This window comes from Pyrgilauda ruficollis, unplaced genomic scaffold (genome assembly GCF_017590135.1).
Source record: "Pyrgilauda ruficollis isolate IOZ18807 unplaced genomic scaffold, ASM1759013v1 scaffold45, whole genome shotgun sequence".
In the NCBI taxonomy this organism is placed as follows: domain Eukaryota; kingdom Metazoa; phylum Chordata; class Aves; order Passeriformes; family Passeridae; genus Pyrgilauda; species Pyrgilauda ruficollis.
In genome coordinates this window covers 3,038,955-3,057,274 of record NW_024526044.1, presented here as the reverse complement: position 1 = coordinate 3,057,274, position 18,320 = coordinate 3,038,955, and the positions used below count along the sequence as shown (strand labels likewise).

Sequence of the window (18,320 nt, the reverse complement as noted above, 5' to 3'; positions counted from 1 at the left end):
TATCCCTTTGGTCTGTGGAATCAGCTGTCCTGGCTGTGTCCTTTCCCAGTTTCTTCTGCCCGCCTCCAGCCTCCTTGCTGGCAGGGCAGCATGAGAGGATGAAAACTCCTTGGCCACTGCTCAGCAACAACTAAAACATCAACATTATTCTCATCCCAAATCCAAAACACAGCACTGTACCAGCTACTAGGCAGAAAAAAATAACCTTCCTCCAGCTGAAACTGGGACACTGTCAAATCAGCATCAAAATCCCTTGCCTCAGTTTCTTCAAACTGGGGACAAGAGGATGTGTTCCCATGAGGCTCTGGGGAGTGGAAGTTCTCAGATAGTGGAGACACTGTAATTCTTTTATCTGGGCAACAGGAAGAAAAGAGAAAGAAACAAAACCAGTTCATTTCTTGGAGCTGCTGTTCTGATGTTCCTTGCAATCCCTCTGTTTGATTTCAGATGTATGGTCTGCTCTGGGTTTTTTGGTCTTTTTCCCCACTGTGATGCTATTTATGGAGAAAGGGGATTTCATCATCTCCCCACGGCCATTCTCAGCAGCTGCTCTTGCCCCGCTCCCTGCTCTGCTCCCCTTGGTCTAATAAACTTTTTTTGCTTGGTCCAGTTTCCTTCCTTGCACATCATCTCTTACATCACCTCTGTACTTATCTCAGGTTCTATCATTTCCTATTTCCAAGCACCTCTGAGAATAGCAATAAACACCATGAACAGCAGAGTCTTGGCATGACCCAGTGGCTGCAGGCAGTGGTTCTAAGTGACAGAAAACCAGCCTGGAAATCTAACATTTCTTCAACACAGGACACCCACTTGGTAATAACTGGGCACCAGTTCATTAAGAAAATCAGTATGTGCAGTTCCTCACCCTACTGGAAGATCTAGGCCAAAAAAAGTGAAAATTTGTTAAGCAGGACCTCACTCTTACGTGCCCTCTGCTGCTCCCAACTGGCACTGAAATTCCCTCTTTTTAGAATGATTTATGGCTAAATGCTATCATTATACAGCAGAACCAGACTACTTCTATGCAAGATAACACTCATTAGGCAGACTTTCTGACTTGATTTTTTTCGCTGTTTCATTGATTATTTTTACATTGTAATGTGCAAAGACCTATTCATGTCTTTATTAGCCTGACTTGTTTCCTACGTTTATGGAAAAGATCTTTCTTTGATAACAGTTGTTATTGCTGGAATGAATGTCAGACCATGATCTGCTGTAATACATCTTTCTGAATTGCCTTCTCTAATTTTATTAGTTGGAAAAAAAAAAAAAAACCACGTAATTTAAAGAGATAAAACCTTGTGGAAGTGGAACATTGCCACTAATTAGGATAACAAGAACATAGGTATGAGTTGCTGGGGATACTGGAGTCTAAGCTTATTTTTCTAACACAAGAAGAGGCATATTTTTCTGGAACAGTCTTTCTTCTCTTACTAAAATTCTGCTGCTTTGAAGGAAATTATTGACATTAATCTCTTTATCCATGATTCCCTTAGGAAAAATGCTGACCAGGATTCAGCAGCTCCAGATTCAGGTTCTGGGTTTGCTACAAATACCTTGTATGACCTTGAGCAAGCCACTGCTGTCCTGTGACTTAGTTTTTCCATCTGTAAAATGGCAGGAACGATGAATCCTGTGTTTTATTGCCAGCTCTTACATTACACATATCTGCAGAGAACTGCTCACTGAATCTCCTCATGCCTTGGCATCTCATCCCTAAAAGGGGAATAATAATATTTCTCTTGTCTACTTATTTTGACTACATTTTGTTCATGTTTGGATGTACTGGAAGTACTGTGGGAGTCTGCCCCAGGATGCAAACAGCACATTTCTCTCCTCTCTTACTGCAGGCAGGGTACTGTTTGACCCTTGAATGTCTGCTGTGTTGCCTGTGGTGGTTTGACCTCTCAGGGAAAGCTGCTCTGTCAGTGACTGAGCTGACTGACTTGCACTGAAGCACGAGGGAGGCACTCACAGAGTGAGATAAATTACAGGGTAACATCCTCACTATGGTCAGCAGCAAACATTTAGGGGACACATCTTGAATTCACACTATCTCTGCACATCAACATATAATTACTGCCAAAGCTCCAGCCCCACAATTTTGCTCTGCTAAAAACCAAATCCATGATGCTAGGAGTCCCACCTGGATCTAAAATGATATACACCTTACAAGGAAGAGACCACTAACACATTTTTATATTTGATAGCTCAGTTTAAAACCAGAATATCCTCACATGACTACTGGAGAGAGAATTAGGGTAAGCAGAGATATAAATGTCTACAATGAGCAACCTTTTATCTTTGCTGCAGAGGTGACCTACACCATGGTGACACAGAAGATTTAATATAGTGCCCAGCTGAGGGAAGGAATTTTGCACAATATTAGATGACAGAGTTGTTCCATTGTTTAAGTACCACAGGCATTATTAGTCTGTCACGAGACTGGGGTACAAACTCACAGACTGTGCCTCTCACATCTGCCTTTGAACAAGGTTGCCTGTGTAATTATGTATGTGAAGTATGTCTGCCTGTAAACACCAAATTCATGCAGCTGAATGTTGATTAAAAAATTCCTCCCAACCCTCCAAGCAGACACATCAGTCTTCACTGCCTACCCAGCTTAGAGTAAGACCTGATTCCACCTGGATTGATTGCATTTCAGTAGCAGGGGAGGAGTACAGACACATTTGCAGGATCCATTCTACCATTTTTTTTACCATACGTGTGCAGAAGAGCAGCTGAACTCAAGGCAACACTTGACATTGAGCAAAAAAGGACTGAGCCCCTTTAGAGACATGAATTTATTTCTCTTTATTATTTAGACATCCATTATTTAGTGTCTCTGCATGACCAAATGATTACTCTTTTTCAGATGTTTTTTTGGAATTCGTTGGATTCCACAATCTGCTGTTAAAATGCTGGTACAGTTAGATCAATATGAAAAGCCAGTTTGTTCAACAGCAGTTTTGCAGGCAGAGTTACAGAATGTCAGCTGTTTGAACCCAGAGAAAATAACAGCTCTCCTCTGTTTATGTTTCCAATGGGTGCATTCAGATTATAGCTCATCAAAATGAAGATATTATGGGCAACTATGTCTCATTTTCTTGTAAGGAAGCTGGAATACCAAGAGCTGGTTGAGAAACCAAGGGACTGAATTTTAAAAGCAGCACAGGCAGTTCTTGTTCCCCTCTCCCTGCCTTGCAGCACCATCTACAGAGATGCTGTCAGAATCACACCCACTGCAAACCTCGGGAAGCTCCAGATCCCTGGACAAACAAACCTGGCTCAGTGATTAACCTGCTCAGGAAACTGAGAGTTTGACAGCCCTAAAACCTGAAATCCTTCTGCAGCAAAATAAAGGCAAGAACATGATCAATTTTCCCAGGAGCCCCTCAATTCCTGTGCAGAGAATGCACCTCTAGCAATGACAGAGGTAACTCAGACACTTTGCTGGTTTTTTCTCCAGAAACTTTCCTGCAGAAAAACTTCTCTGGCAGAGAAATGTTCCATCTGCAAAAGGATGGTGGGATTTTTCAGGGCAAAATGCACTTCATGGTCCGTTAATCCTGAATTTGGCACAAGCTGACTGCTCAGGCTTCAAAAGAGTGCAATATTTCACCTCCTCTGTGCATCTGCTCAACCACACAAGATAAAACATGGAGGGGATTGACCTTCGTCTGATCACTGGAGCATAAGGTCTGCTTGCCCTTCACATGGCCTGGGCACCCAAACAGTGATACAAGGACAGGAGCGCAGTCAAGGAGCTTCTAAGCACAAGCAAAGGAGTTTTCAGTTTAAAAGCTGGAGTTTGAAATATGTCTCTGATTACCTTGCCATTTAAAAAAAAAAAAAAAAAAAAAAAAAAAAAAAAAAAAAAAGAAGTATGCTTATCTATTCACCTCGAAATAGAAAGTTCTCCTGAATATGGAGTGGTTTTTTCCACCAGAAGCCAGATCCAAATGCCACAGTAGTAACTGGAAAGCTCCCCACCAGGCCCTGGCTGTGGGAGGAGGTGGGTGCAGGAATGTGCCAGTGCAGGCAGCGTTGCTATCTCCTGCCTCCCTGGGAGCAGCAGCAGAGAACAGGCATGAAAAAAGAGATAAAAGGGCAAAGGAAGACACAGGCTGCAAAGCCAGGGCAGTGGGCTTAGGCACAGGCATGAAACAGCCCTGAGCATTGCCAGGACACACTGAGGAGATGTATTTAGGGATGTGTGCTGTGTCAGGAGGAGAAACTATGATCTGGGGTTTTTGTGATCAGATCAAGTCCAACATTCTGATGTGGTTGTTTGCCCTTGCCATGCCTGTAGGGAGGACACACCAGGACCCAATTTCTCTGATGGCTGAACATGTTCTTCTCATTTCCAGCCTGTATTTATTCATTACCAGGCAGAACAGAACTACCAGCTCTTATCTGTTATGAAAACCTTCCAAAGTCAGCAGGTTAGTCCAGCACTGTCCACCTTCAGTAAATAAATCCATGTTGCCTTTTAGCCCAGTTCTCTCTGCCATCATGTCTGCTATTATTCTTTCTTGCTCAGTTTATCCCAAAGTCTTGTATTTTATTTGGATCAGACTTCAATCATTTTTCTCTTTTTAAAAGCTGGAAGAATTTTTCCTGTTCTCAAATTGTGTTCTGTTGCCCATGCAGGGATGCTGTTACACAGCCAGATACAAAGTGCTCTTGGATGTCTGAGTCAGAAATTAGAATATCCCAGCTGAAAGGTGCCTGTAATGATCATTTAGCCCAAATCATTGCTGCATTATGATCTCGATGATTTGTTCCACTTGCATGAGGTAATTTCTGTCTCCATGCATTCATTTCCTCTGTGTACATTTCCACTACATATTATACATTCATTTGTGTCCTGCCTCCCCCCTTTCACCACCTCTCCCCCTCCTCTCCTTCCTCCCCTGCTATGTATGCCTGAAGAACATTTTGCTATTTGTTTTAATTTCCTTTGCTAGATCTACCTTCGCTTTACTTCTGGCACGTTTCCCTTTATGCCTACACTTCCTAAGATGTAGTTTTCTTTGATTAATCCTTTTTTCCATTCCTTCCACTCCCTTTGCTTGTTCCTAATATCCACTTTGAAGTGGTTATTCACCAAGTCTGGACCCATTCCTTGCAGAGTTTTATCCCTCTGTGTACAAGTCCCAAATACTTTTTATAGCCCCTGCATAAATTCCAAGCCTGCCCAACATCCAAAACTTTTTTTAAGCTGGCAAAAATCAGAAAGCAAAATATGTTAATTGCTGCTGTGTACCAACTTCCAGCACATTGGGGTTCCTACTGGGTCCATGTTCTCCATCCAAATGAGATATTCCAAAAGGTTTTTTCTGAAAGATCACGGCGAGACCACTGATGGCAGGAGAAATTCCCCTCGACCTCCAGCCACAGCAGCAGTGCCAAGAGAAGGCAGGAAGGTCATTAGCTGCTCCCACAGTATAAAAATTGTTACAGTAGATTAAAAATTAGCATGAAGAAATGAAGCACACACAGAGATTTTTGAAGGCTCTGTCAGGCAGCCAAAGTGAAAGCAGATTTCACCAGACCACGAAGAATGAAACGCGTGCGTTCGGCCTCGCGTGGCTCCAGCTTATTTCCTTGCTAAATTCCAAGTTTCAGGTCCCTCCTGAGGCAGAAGGGCTGCTCAAGAAAACTCCCCAAATATCTTAAATTAGCAGAGGGAATTTTTTTTTCTCCCTATTTTTCACGGTACAGGTTTGCCCAGGCAGTTCAATGAAAGGAGGTAACATTTCCAGAACACGTGGTTGTGATTACGGTCCCTGTTCTGCCCCGTGTGTAAATATGCCTGATTTTGGGGGATTTGGAGGCTTCAGCAGCAGCTCCCCCGTCTGTGCCATGGGCACTGCTGTTCCCATGGGAATTTGTCAGCTGTCCCCTGGAATAAAGGCATGGGATGCACTGCAGGGAGCCTCGTGTCACATCTGCCCCACACCGGGACTCCCAGGGCAGCTGGGAAAAGCCATTTTAGTCACCGTGTTGAAAAGTCTCTTCTGAAAAGTCAAGCACCGTATCGTCGTTTTAAATGGCTTGTTCACTTTTAGGGAACGTCCTGGATTGTTGGGAATCAGGGGGAAAAAAGCCACTTGTCATTGTTTGGAAAAGAGAAAATTGACTGGAAGAAAAGGGAATGGCAAGGAAGGGGTGGGAGGGACTCAGAAGGAAAAAACGAAATGGGATGTGGGCATGGATGTGGGGATGGATGAAGGGAAGGACTGGGGATGGGCCTGGGGATGGATGGGACATGGACAGGGGGACAGACGTGAAGATGGACATGGGAATGAAGATGGGAATGAAGATGGGAATGAAGATAGGGTTGATGTGGGGTTGGACAGAGGATGGATGTGGGGATGGAGTGGAGAAGAATGTGAAAATGGTTGTGGGGATGGTCGTGGGGATGGACATGAACAAGGACATGGACACAGGGATGGACACGGACACAGACACGGACAGGGAGATGGATACGGACACGGACACAGGGATGGACATGGTGATGGACAGGGACACGGACACGGACACAGGGATGGACAGGGACACGGACACCGGCGTTGCTGCCCCGGCCCCCGCAGCACCGGAACTCTGTTGTCGCGGCCGCGGTCCCGGGCGGAGCGGCGCGGGCGGGCGGCCGGAAGGCGGCGGGCGCTGCACAACGCGGAAGTGCCGCTGCGGGCCGGGGCGATGGCGGCGCCCGGCGGCCGCGGGGGCCCGGGCTGGGGGGTCCCGGTCCCGCCCAGGGGCGTCCCGGCCCCGGCCCTCTGAGCGCTCCCGCTCACGGCCCTCTGACGGGTCTCCGCCCCGACCCTCTGAGGGGCGGCCGCCGCGTGTGCCGCGGGCCCCGGGCTGGGCTCGGGCCCGGCGGGGCGGGGGGCCATGGCCACCCGGCGTCTCACGGACGCGTTCTTGTTGTTGCGGAACAACGCGGTGCAGAGCCGGCAGCTGCTGGCCGAGCAAGTGAGTAGTTTCGGCTCCTCCAGCCCTCTGAATTCACGTAGCATGGCTGCTGCGGTGAGTCTCCTCCCTTCATCCTTCTGTTCTCGCCGCGCCCCGGGCTCCGGGCCGGGCCGGGCCCGCCCTGCCCCGTCCCCTTCCCCTGAGCCCTCTCCTCAAACCCCCGGCCTTCCTCCCTCTGCCCGTCCCTCCCCACCCTGGTGGTTCCTGTTTTCCCACTCCTCCTTCACGTTAAAGGAATAGAAGAGATCTGCGTGTGCTGCTCGCTCCGTGCATAATAAATCAGTGATAACAGCTTCGTGTGGGCATTGACAGGAGGGGTTTGATGCCTCCTTACCGCCAAAAAGAAGTAAATTCATACAGCAGAACTCTTCTATTCACCTCACTGTGGGCACTGTTAAATACACTGGTGTAGTTTAGTCCATTGCTTAAATTTCTCCATAAGTTGCTCTGATGTTCATTGCCCTTTTTATTTATCCCTAAATGCAAATAATACTCAAGCACATCTGTGAAAAAGGGCGTTCTAGATTCTAGTGTAACTCCTCTTTACAGAAACTACCAAAAGTTACTGGTTCAGAGGAGTTTCTGTAACTTTTTCCAGGTTCTGAGCTGGTCAGGCTGTGATGGGCTGCTTGGCAGCTCAGGTTTTCACACTTTCTGTTTAAACTCATCATTTATTTGTCATAGCCACCAGTAAACATCTGCTGGCAGTCTCATCACTCTAAATAGCTTTACATTAATGCATTTTTGTTGGGAAAAGCAATGCTTCCTGTTGCTGGCAAGGGTCTTTGTTCATTGCTAACTTCATTACACCTGTGTCTAAGAAGCTGTGTATTAAATTGCATTTGCAGAACAGGAAATGTCAACAGTAATTTATATTTTACCTGTGTGCTTTGCCTCTGCATTTAGTCCTTGTCCATTTTTATAATGTCACTTCTGTAGATCCTTGGGCTTTTTAAAATATCACTTAAAAAAATATTCCAAAATATTTTGAACTCACAACTCCTGAGCAATGAAACTGCACTTTACTCAGCAGCCAGTGCAATAACATTTAGCATGTTATACACCTGCATCAAATATTTATTGCAGTGTTTGTTGGCATTAATTGAAGGTTTTTGCTGGCTGCTCACTCGAGGGCAGTGGAGGCTCTCAGTGCCTGGGAGCTGTCCGTGTGTGCAGGGGGTGAAAGGGGTAATTCCTGGCATTTCAGGGTCCCACAGGTGATCTGTTCCAGAAGTGTGAGGTGTCTGTGAGCTGCTGGTCTCTCATGGGTTGGGTGCCTGCTGCTGTCAGGGCTGCAGCTTTCCCTGGGCTGGTGTCCCCAGGCAGAGCTGCCAGCAGGCCAGGGTGACAAATTCCAGCCCACAGCACTTCAGCTTCCCTGAGTTCATCTCCAGCTTTCCCCTTGAGAAATCCATTGCTGTGAGAACTCTGGCAAGAATTGCACTCCTAAACTCAGACAATCAAAGCAGCATCTTTAACAGTGCAGTCCTGTTAAAGACTCCACTGCTGAGTGGAGTCACCAAAAGCTTGGGGAATCTCCTAAGGGATCATCAGCTGATGCTGCTTTGTTAAACCACGAGGATTCTGTCCAGTTTCAGGTCTGACTTTGTTAATCTTGGAGTGAAATACCCTTTTGCTCACACATCCCCTCCCAGTGCAAGGGCTGATGAGCAGAAGGAGCAGATTCGTGTCCTGGTGTATTTTTCCAGATCCCTGCAGGACTGATGTTCCCTGAAAGCAGAGCACAGCTCAAGTGTGTACAGAAGTGACTGAACATTGCATTTTGTCCTTTGCTGTCTTTGATCCTGTGAGAACTGGGGTGCTTGTCAATAAATGTCCTTCAAAAGCCTCTGTGTGCCCCCTCAATGATAACCATGCCCAGTGGATGCTGAGTGCTGCAGTCAGACTGCCCTTGCTGTCATTCTTCACTGGATTCTTTTGCAGCTTTTCTGCCTGACATTTCAGTATTTAGAAACTTCACTGTGCAATTACTTTGTAAAACAAACCAAGCTCTTCACTTGATCTCTTATGTTCTTGCTGTTTACCAAGGAACTGAAATGTTTTTTAAAAATTGGTGTATTAAGCAAAATGCTGACTTAAATTGCAATATCATGATGTATTTATTGATTAAGCATGTCTTAAAAGCCAGTTTGTTTGTTCTTGGTAAACCATCATGCCTTAAAAATAAATCAGTATTTTCTCAACTGACCATGCCCTGTATCTGTCCTATGTCTCTTTTTTCCCTTTTGTCTTTTGCTGTCTCTAACTGGATGGGGCTGATGGGATCCACAAATCACTTCAGGAGCTGGATGAGGTATTGTTTTTCACATTTTATTCTGCCATGGTGCATCAAGCCTACATCACTGAGCTAAAATAGTCTTTCTTTATTCTGCTAGTTTATAGAATTTCATTGTATAGGATGAAGTGTAGAAGGACAGGCTGCATAGAGAAATCAAACATTTTGTGATGTTATATTATAAATAGATAAATGTATGAACCAGTCTGACTTATTGTGGGCATGTGGGGTAGAGTGACTTTGCACAGTGAAGCCATTAACTATTCTTCATGCTGTGCATAAATTATGCAAACTTTATTGATCAGGAAATAAGGTCAGGGATAAAGAAATTGCTTTCAAGAAAGAGTTGCTCAGGAAGGAAGGGGGATTGTTTTTTAAAAAGGAATGGGGTAGGGAACCACAAAACTTTCCAGGCCTGATAAAGGAAAATTACAAATTTGGGAGAAAATAGGAAGGGAAGTGTTTGTCTGAAGGCTTTCCCAAGTAATCAGTTAATGTGAGAGGTATCATTGATGACATCTGCAGTACTGCCTTGGCTGTTTGTGTTTAGCACAATTTAATTATCACTAAATAAGTAATTTAACCATTAATTTAACCATGAGATGCATGTCAGTTTGTATGAGGGTTTGTTCTTCAGAATAACATTGTTTGAGAACAAGCAGTTACAATAAATGTTTTTTCTGAGATTTTCCCAAAAGCAGTTTTCAAACTTGCCAGGCCCCATATGAACCATGCTGCAACATTGGCTGTGAATTGTTGTCTGATGGCAATGCACCAACATGAGAGTTACTTAAATTCTCACTGCAATACCACCTTTCCTTCTGGAAAATTTGCTAAGAATTTATTCTTAGAGTAACTCTAAGTTTCAGGTGCTGCAGGAAGAGGGAGGGTGTGGCTCATTAGCACAGAGCACCAAACCATGAGACGAGATGTTTGACCACGAGCAAACACATCTCTGAGGTTAATTTCTATGGGAAGGCAGAGATGCACTTTTTCTGGTGCTCAAGGGTTTGGATCTAATTAGCACCAAGCTAATTGGCTGTCTCTTTTCCCTGTGCAGCTGGCTGATGACCGCATGGCCCTGGTGTCGGGGATCAGCCTGGATCCCGAGGCTGCCATCGGCGTCACCAAGCGCCTGCCCCCCAAGTGGGTGGATGGGGCAGACGAGGTGAGTGCTGTGCCCTGCCACATCCAGTGCACTTCCCACCGAGGGATTTGTTACTCTTGTCACTCCCATTCTGTCAGTTTCGGAGCAGAAATAGTATTGGAAGAAAGATTCAAAGTTTGAATTTTTGTTTGAAGCTGGTGATGGGTCCAGTTGAGTAGAGCCTAAAATGGTGGAGATGAGTTCAGTGTTTGAAAAGAGGAAATGTTAGTATTTTCTAGCAGGAGAATTTTTTGTCTCTTCAGTTCAGATACCTTGCAAGTTTTGGAAATATTTGGACAAATGCAAGGGAATGATGCTGAAAGCATCTAATTAAAAACCTTTTATCCAGTATTTGGAGTGTGAAGCTATTCTTGACTTTCAGAAAACCCTTTTTTTAAATGTACACTCAGAACGCATATTGGCTCATCAGTTTGTGTGGACAGAACCCATTGTGCAGAAAGATGCTTAATCTCCTTTTTATAGCTATCATAATCATCCTTACAGATTTATTTTTAATTACTTGGTTGAAAGCATGACATTTAATTTCTACTGTTGAGTTGAGGCTATTCAATTTCTGACAGAGTTGAAGGCGTGACCTAAATTTTAATTTATTTTTTTGGAAGTTGACTAAATCTTGTAGTGATGCTGTATAATTATAAAAATATTATTCCAGCTTGATGAAGCATATTTGAAAGCAGCAGTCTTGTCTAAGATTAATGAGTAGGTTTAAAAAAGTAGCAAACTCAAAGTCTTTTAAAAATATTCAGTTTCTTAGTCAGCTTTTTATGTGGCCTTTAATAATATTTGGTCTGCCTTTTATGTTACAGATTTCTCTCAATGATTTTTGTCTAACATTTGTCAGAACCTTTTCCCCTGAAGCATGAATTAATTCCCTTTCTTCCTGTTGGGCTTTCTGTTTTAGATTCAGTATGATATTGCCAGGGTTAAACAGAAGATGAAAGAATTAGCCAGTCTTCATGATAAACATCTAAACAGACCCACACTGGATGACAGCAGTGAAGAGGAACGGGCAATAGAAATAACAACCCAGGAGATCACACAGGTACAACGTGCTTTGGGTCCTAAATCTTCAGTTTAAAGCATCTTTAATGCATTAGGATGAGGCAGTGGTTTGCTCTGAGGAAAGGATTTATTTTGTGATCGGTGTTGGAGTGAGCCAGAAGTCCTGGGCTCTGCTCTGAACTTCCCAACAAGTCACTTAAACCTTCCTGTTCTTTCCCTTACCTGTTTGATTTTCTACTTGGAACAGGATTGGGAGATTACCAAATCAAATCTACAGTTATCTCAGAGAAATCTGTATCTGCACATGTCTATTCTGAGACTTGCAGTCCAGCTAATTATAATGAAGCAAATGGTCAGAGGGAGTTGTGTTACTCTGCTGCCTTGTTAGCTCGAAGTTATTTGTTCATTTATGTTCTGTTTCCATCTATTTTTAAACATTGCACGGGGCAAATTTAAAAATTACTTTAAAAAATTTAGAAATCAAAATACTAGTGTTCAATGTGGCATTTTTGCAATGTGCTGTTTCCAGTGTGTGCTGCTGTGTGTTTCTGCACTAATGCAGTTGTTCTCTCAGTTATTCCACAGGTGTCAGAGGGCAGTGCAGGTGTTGCAGAGCAGGTCCCGTACTTGTACCGAGCAAGAAGCACGTGTTCTCAGGAATGTAGTGTCTTCCTTAGCACAGTCCCTTCAGGACCTCTCCACCAACTTTAGGCATGCACAGTCTGACTATCTCAAACGTAAGCATAAGAGATGGAACAGTAAAGCACGGGTTCCTTCTGTGGAAAGCACTCACTGAGCTGTGCTTGTTTTCTTGGCTGGGAAAACTGAAGCACAGCAGGGTTAAGTGATGCACACAGGACTAACTCGAGGTTAGAACTGGAGAGTTTGTGGTTCACAGCCCATGTTCAAACTGCTTTGTTCTACTTTTTCTTGTTGCTAAATAAGAAATGTCACAGTTGAGCATATCAACAAAACTATATTTCATCCATCCACAATTTTAATGCATTTTGCTTCTCAGATTGTGGTTTGCAGAGCTGCACCTGGTACACTGGTGAAGCAGCCACTGGTCTTCAGTCATGATACCTGCTGCAGATGGCAGGCTGTGACAGATAAAGCTTAAGAGCTAGTCTGTGATAAATTAAAATTCTGCATCCATAAACAGATGGGAAGTGGAGTAATTTCTGTTTAAAAGTAAAATTTTGTTTGATTCTGTTTTAAGCTGAGTCAGATTTTTTTAATCTTGAAAGAAACCTACAAAATCTCTATTTTTAAATTTAACATTGATATTTCTTCCTTCTGTGATATAAATGGCACAGGTGGGACTGAAGATCACAGTTCAGACAAGGAGTGTTCTAAGAGAATTTGTTACAAAATAGCCTGGAGTGATCACTTTAAGGCTCTTAAATTTCCTAAATTTTTTAACTTCATGGAACATAACAACTTAAAAATCACTGATTTAATCAGTCTTGCAAGTCTGGTTGAATTTGTTATGCTTTTATTAAATAGTAAGCCTGACAGTTAAAATTTAAATATTGTGATTTATGTAATTTACTACCCAGGTTTTCTTTTTTGTGCTTTTCTGTCTGGTGCTTCAGACCTTACCCTTATAGTGTGCTTAAATATCATGCTCAAACATAGTTTGTCTTTTACAGGTATGAAGAATAGAGAAGAAAGGTCCAAACACTTCTTTGACACCTCAGTCCCACTGATGGATGATGGGGAGGATGATACACTTTATGATAGAGTAAGTTGTTATTTCACAAATTCAATATGAATTGCATTTTCTCTTCTCAGATTGTAAATATCTGTCTGAGTTATGAAATCTTTTTATGCTTTTAATTATTTCCATGTTGTTAATATTAGTTCAACATGTAAATCTTGTACTTCAACAGGGTTTTACAGATGACCAACTGGCATTGGTGGAGCAAAACACGCTGATGGTGGAAGAGAGGGAACGAGAAATCCGTCAGATTGTGCAGTCAATCTCTGATCTCAACGAAATATTTAGGGACCTGGGAGCAATGATAGTAGAACAGGTACATGGACTGCACAGTGTTAGTGAGAAATGGGACATTCCATGTAGTGTGAAGGCTTCCAGACTCACTTTTCCTAATTTATTTCTTCATGCTCAGGTTTCCTCTGCTTGAAATCTGCCACAAGTTGAGTTAATGAAAATAAATTAATAAAAATTCAACTTGTAATGTGGGTTAGGCTTAAAAAACAAAAAACATAGAAAGCCAATGTTCACTTGGTTATTTCTCCCAGAGATCAGTTTATGTTAAGTTTGTAAGGCAAAAGGAGCTGGTCTGGAATTAAGGTGATTATAAGGGATGTGATGTGAGATGGTGACAGAGCTGCTGTTAGGAACTGAGCAAGGAACTTCATTTGCTTAATGAAGTCCCAGCTAGTTCTGTAAAAGTTCATTGTTTACATAGCTCATGAGCTGTTTGCTGTGAGTATTGTTAATTACTCTGCTGCTTATGATAACATTTGCTTTATGAAGTTCATTTAGGTTCAATTTGGTGCTTGTTTTCTCCATTTTATTTAGGGAACAGTTCTAGATAGAATTGACTATAATATTGAACAGTCATGTATGAAAACTGAAGAGGGTCTAAAACAACTGCATAAGGTAAGCTGATGGAATACTTAAGCCATTTTTCATATCTAACAAGCTTTTCTAATTAAATAGCTATTAAGTTATTTAGTCAATTTTCAGTTGGACATTGTCCCTTTGAGAAATTCCTTCTGTCCAGTATGAAATGTCCAGCTGTACTAGGAGGAGCTTCCCATGTAACTTCTCTTAATGTCATGCTTGATGCCTCGAGTTGATTTCTTAAAAGACCTTCTGGGCATCCAAGCAATGTGCTTTGATATTTATATTGCTGACCTGGTGGGACCTGTCTGTAATTCCTTCTCTCTTTGAAAAGCCAGGCACTTGGGAATAGGGCTGGTTATTGGGTATCTCACTGCAGATTTTAGTTTGAAAACATTATCTCAATCATGTGAGCAGAAAGAATAATTATTAATGTTTTCTCTTACCATCTGACACTTGTTAGATGTCAGGTCCAACCTCTTGCTTTAATGTGAAGTTTTCTATGAACACCTGAAAAGTTTTAAAAACATTGATCAGAGTTCTGTGGTCATTTTGTTTTAGTTTTATTTTGAAGGCTTATTAATTAAAAACAAAATACAAGCTTTGTTTTGTTTAGCTTCTATTAAAAACTCATTTGGCTTTTAGAGAGTTTCCTCTATGTTGTATCCTATTAATTTCCCTGCACAAAGGAGGAGAGGTATGAGAAAATAAGGTTAGAAGAAAGAAGGAATGAAGCAGAAAACCTGAGAACCAACTCAAAAATAAAGCTAATTGAAATGAAATAAAAATGCACAGCTGACTAGGTACAACAAACATGCCTATTAAAAAAGGAATTTTGCTGTGAATTTTAATGTCCTTCAAACATGATATGATACAGGAATCTTATCTCAGCAGGTCTTTAACACGGGTGGGTGTGACTTGAGTGCACCTTTACCTTCCCTGGAGCTTCTGGTGCAGATCAGAGTTCCTGTGTGGGAATTGCCTGCAATATACATTACACTTACACTAAACAAGAGTCTGTACTTCAGCCTTGCAGAAATCTAATTATTAACTCTTTCCTCTCTGTTTTACAGGCAGAGCAATATCAAAAGAAGAATCGGAAGATGCTCGTTATTTTAATTTTGTTTGTTATAGTAATTGTCCTTATTGTTGTTCTTATTGGTGTAAAGTCACATTAGGTTTCGCTTCATTTTCTCATTTTTTGGAGTTTCTGTGAACTTTTTTCCCAATGTGAATGGATGGACCTGCACTCCAGAAAGCTGCCTTTGAATGTACGAGCCCTTGTGGTGCAACGTCTGTGCAATGTTTCTGTAGAATTCTTCAAAGTACAAGTTTGGTGGTCTGTGAGGTGTTTGTAAGGATTATATGGAAAATGTCAGGAAATTTGATGCTCCCAGACAAAAAAAAAAATTGGTACTCTATGCAGAGGTATTTTGAAACACAGTACTTAAGAATAATTAAAAATTGAAGTTTACCAGTGACTACAGTAATTAGTGTGTTACTGTGAACAAAAATGTGTTGTCTTCTATATTCCTGTGTCATAATTGTTACAGGCTTCAAATTTAAACCATGTTACTGATTCAGTGAGACTGGATGTCAAAAATTGATGTAAAATTTGTTGAGACACAAAATTGTTTGATTGAATGCCCATTCTTCCAGACTCAAAACTCCAAAGAACTGGATAGGCAGCTAAAAAGGAAAGCTTTTAGCAATCAGAACATAATCCAACCTCTGTGATCTTAATTTAGATACTGCACCATTACTAAGAATCAGTGGTACTTGATCTTGTAAATAACAAGATGTAATCACTGGCATAATTTAACATGTTTAGTTAATTAAAAAATTTTCTGAGCTTGAGTAATCATGGGAATGATTTTCCTTCATTGGGATGATCATATTTTTTTTTCATGCATTATTTTTTTAGTTAAAGTACAGCCATTACATTAAAGCAGTGAAGTTAAGCTGAAAAAATGGAGTAGAAACCCAAAAAGAGAATCTCTCTGCCTGCTGCAGTGGGTCTTGGATGTTTCAAACTGTAGCTGCTGTAGAAATTGTTTATTTTATAATGCATTTGTCCATATGGGTTATTTTTTTTTTTGTATAAGGAGTAGCTTCACTACAGTAGATATTACATCCATTTTCCCTGACAGAAAATTCTCTTTCAAATGTCTGCCTGGGAGAGGTGTTTGGGGTCTTTTACTGACCATGAGAGATGTCATGCAGATGACATCTTACAAGGCCTTCAGTGGAGAATTTGGGGTTTTCACTGTTTTTCTCAGTGGAAGACTTTGCTGCAGGCCATACAACAGAAATTAAGACAACATCTAAGTAAGTAATAGAATACTCTTAATTTAATTCAGGCCTGAAGTGGTGTGCAATTGTAGAGGCCTTGTCTTAATATTTTTAATATTGCTTTTTATATGTTCGGTTGTTTTTCTATTTCCCCTAAGGGACTGTAACTTCCTTCATTTTCTGATACAAGTGCTCCCCACAGACCTGCAGAGATGCTCTGCTCCAAGCCCCAGAAGTGCAGGTTCAAACACTATGATACTGAAGTTGCATCTGTTGCCTGCCCCGAGTTTCTTTACTCTGTGCTAAAGAGGACTTGAGACGTGGCTTTAAACTGACCATTTTCAGGGATGGACCTGAAAGCAAAGACTGCAAAACCATGAAAGCTTTGGCTTTTTGTGGGGCTTATGGAAAGCTTTGTACCACTCTTGTTACCTCCAGAGAAAGGGGATGTTGAACGACCAAAAAAACTGCCAGTTCAAACTCTCCATGGAATTCATGGAGTAAATTGGTGAAAGGAAGAATGAGGCTTGTGTTGGGTGTGCAGCTCCCCTGTTCTGGTGATAGATCTTTCAATGATCGTGAGTAAAACTACTGTCTCCCTCGTGCTGTCTGCATCACTTGGTGTGAAGCAGCAAATGGCTATAATTTAATATACTGTATTTGCAACTTTCTCTCTAACATGAGATTGTGTTATTTATTTCTGTCTTGACCGGTGCTTTTGACATTTTATCATGGCAGATGGTTTCAAAGAAGTAATAAAACACTTCCAACCTAATTGGGCAATTATTCTTTTTTTTTTTAATTTAAATTATAAACTCAAACATACTTTTGTGATGTTAACATGTTTCTGTTCTTCATAATAAATTAAAGTGGCAGTGATGTGAAATACCTTTTTTTTAAAAAAGTAACTTCCTGTAGCACAATGGCATTTGCATTGTCAAGAATTATTTCCCATGAGTTATGCCCAGTGTCTACCTATTTTCTACCCAAATCCTGTACAAGGAAATGCATTTTTAATGAGGTTAAACTCAGATGTCAAGTGTCCTATGTAACTTGAGTTGGAATTTATTGAAGCTTGATTCTGTTGAGGAAGAAAACTCGGGAGAGGCTGGATTCTAAATAATTGCTGGTGTGTGGCTTACTTTGAGTCAGTCTGAATAACTGGCAGCAGTTCAACCAAACCTGATGCTGTGCTTTGTGGGAGTATCCCCACAAAAGGGGATCTGTCTGTGCCTTTGGGCAATGAAAGCCCAGAAAAGCCACAGCAGCTGCTGCCTCCTCAGGTGCTCCAGGAGCTGCCTGAGCCTCCTGCCTTCGCTTCTGCCCAGCCCTGGAAATCTCTGTGTGCTGCTGCAGGCAGAGCTGGGACCCTCTCTCAGCCCGGGGCTTCTTCATGAGTGCTGGATTCTTCTCAGCCTGTATGGAAGCTCAGATTCCTTACAAAAGAACAGAACAGCATTGCTAAAGCAACTCCCAAGGATCTGTGTCTCCTCACCTGGAGGGAATGGCCTGTAAAGCTGTTGCTAGTACACAGCTTCTCCATTAAAATGCATGTGAGCGTGCAAAAAATGAGCTGCAACTTGTTAACAGAAATTAATTATATCCCAAAAGGACAGTATTAAAAGCACTGTAATAGCAAATTTATTTTTACTGCAAGTTTTCTCTAGAAACTGAAAACTAATGTGCAAGAATTGGTTTTTCTCTAGCTGATTTTTGGAATGTGCTAAAAATTGGAATATCTATCCTTAATGCTGTGTTCACTGCCTAGATTGCATTGATTTAAGGTTTGTTTTTATGAACCACAACACAGAGGAGTCTTAACTCTTTTGCTTAAGTGTTTGGAAACTGCTTTTGGTACAGCCTTGCAAAACTTACGTTCTTGGATAGGTTACAGTGAAACTGATTTTGTTGGAAAAAAATATGCTTACTGTTTAAAAAAACCCCAAACCAAACAGCCGCCTTAAACAAAACTCATTAAAACAGGG

General features: G+C 41.9%; 1 protein-coding gene across 4 annotated transcripts; it reads left to right on the top strand.

Moving 5' to 3' along the window:
* Positions 1–6,656: 6,656 nt before the first annotated feature.
* Positions 6,657–17,110, top strand: STX16 (syntaxin 16). Of its 4 annotated transcripts, none has more exons than XM_041478453.1 (9): positions 6,674–6,984; positions 9,287–9,298; positions 10,341–10,448; positions 11,350–11,490; positions 12,025–12,187; positions 13,103–13,194; positions 13,343–13,486; positions 13,999–14,079; positions 15,117–17,110. In XM_041478453.1, exons 1-9 carry the CDS (start codon positions 6,904–6,906, stop codon positions 15,219–15,221), a joined length of 927 nt encoding a protein of 308 aa, XP_041334387.1. In that variant the 5' UTR covers positions 6,674–6,903; the 3' UTR covers positions 15,222–17,110. The 4 variants fall into 4 exon arrangements, with proteins under 4 accessions (XP_041334388.1, XP_041334387.1, XP_041334386.1 ...); XM_041478452.1 differs by having other exon boundaries at positions 9,254–9,298; XM_041478451.1 differs by having other exon boundaries at positions 6,674–7,038.
* Positions 17,111–18,320: the final 1,210 nt, after the last annotated feature.

Bases quoted from the DNA above. Each gene is read 5' to 3' on its own strand.
- STX16 (XM_041478451.1), top strand. From the start codon at position 6,904: ATGGCCACCCGGCGTCTCACGGACGCGTTCTTGTTGTTGCGGAACAAC. The intron at 11,491-12,024 runs GTACAACGTGCT...TTGTTCTCTCAG, and splicing joins CAACCCAGGAGATCACACAG to TTATTCCACAGGTGTCAGAG. The intron at 13,195-13,342 runs GTAAGTTGTTAT...GTACTTCAACAG, and splicing joins ATGATACACTTTATGATAGA to GGTTTTACAGATGACCAACT.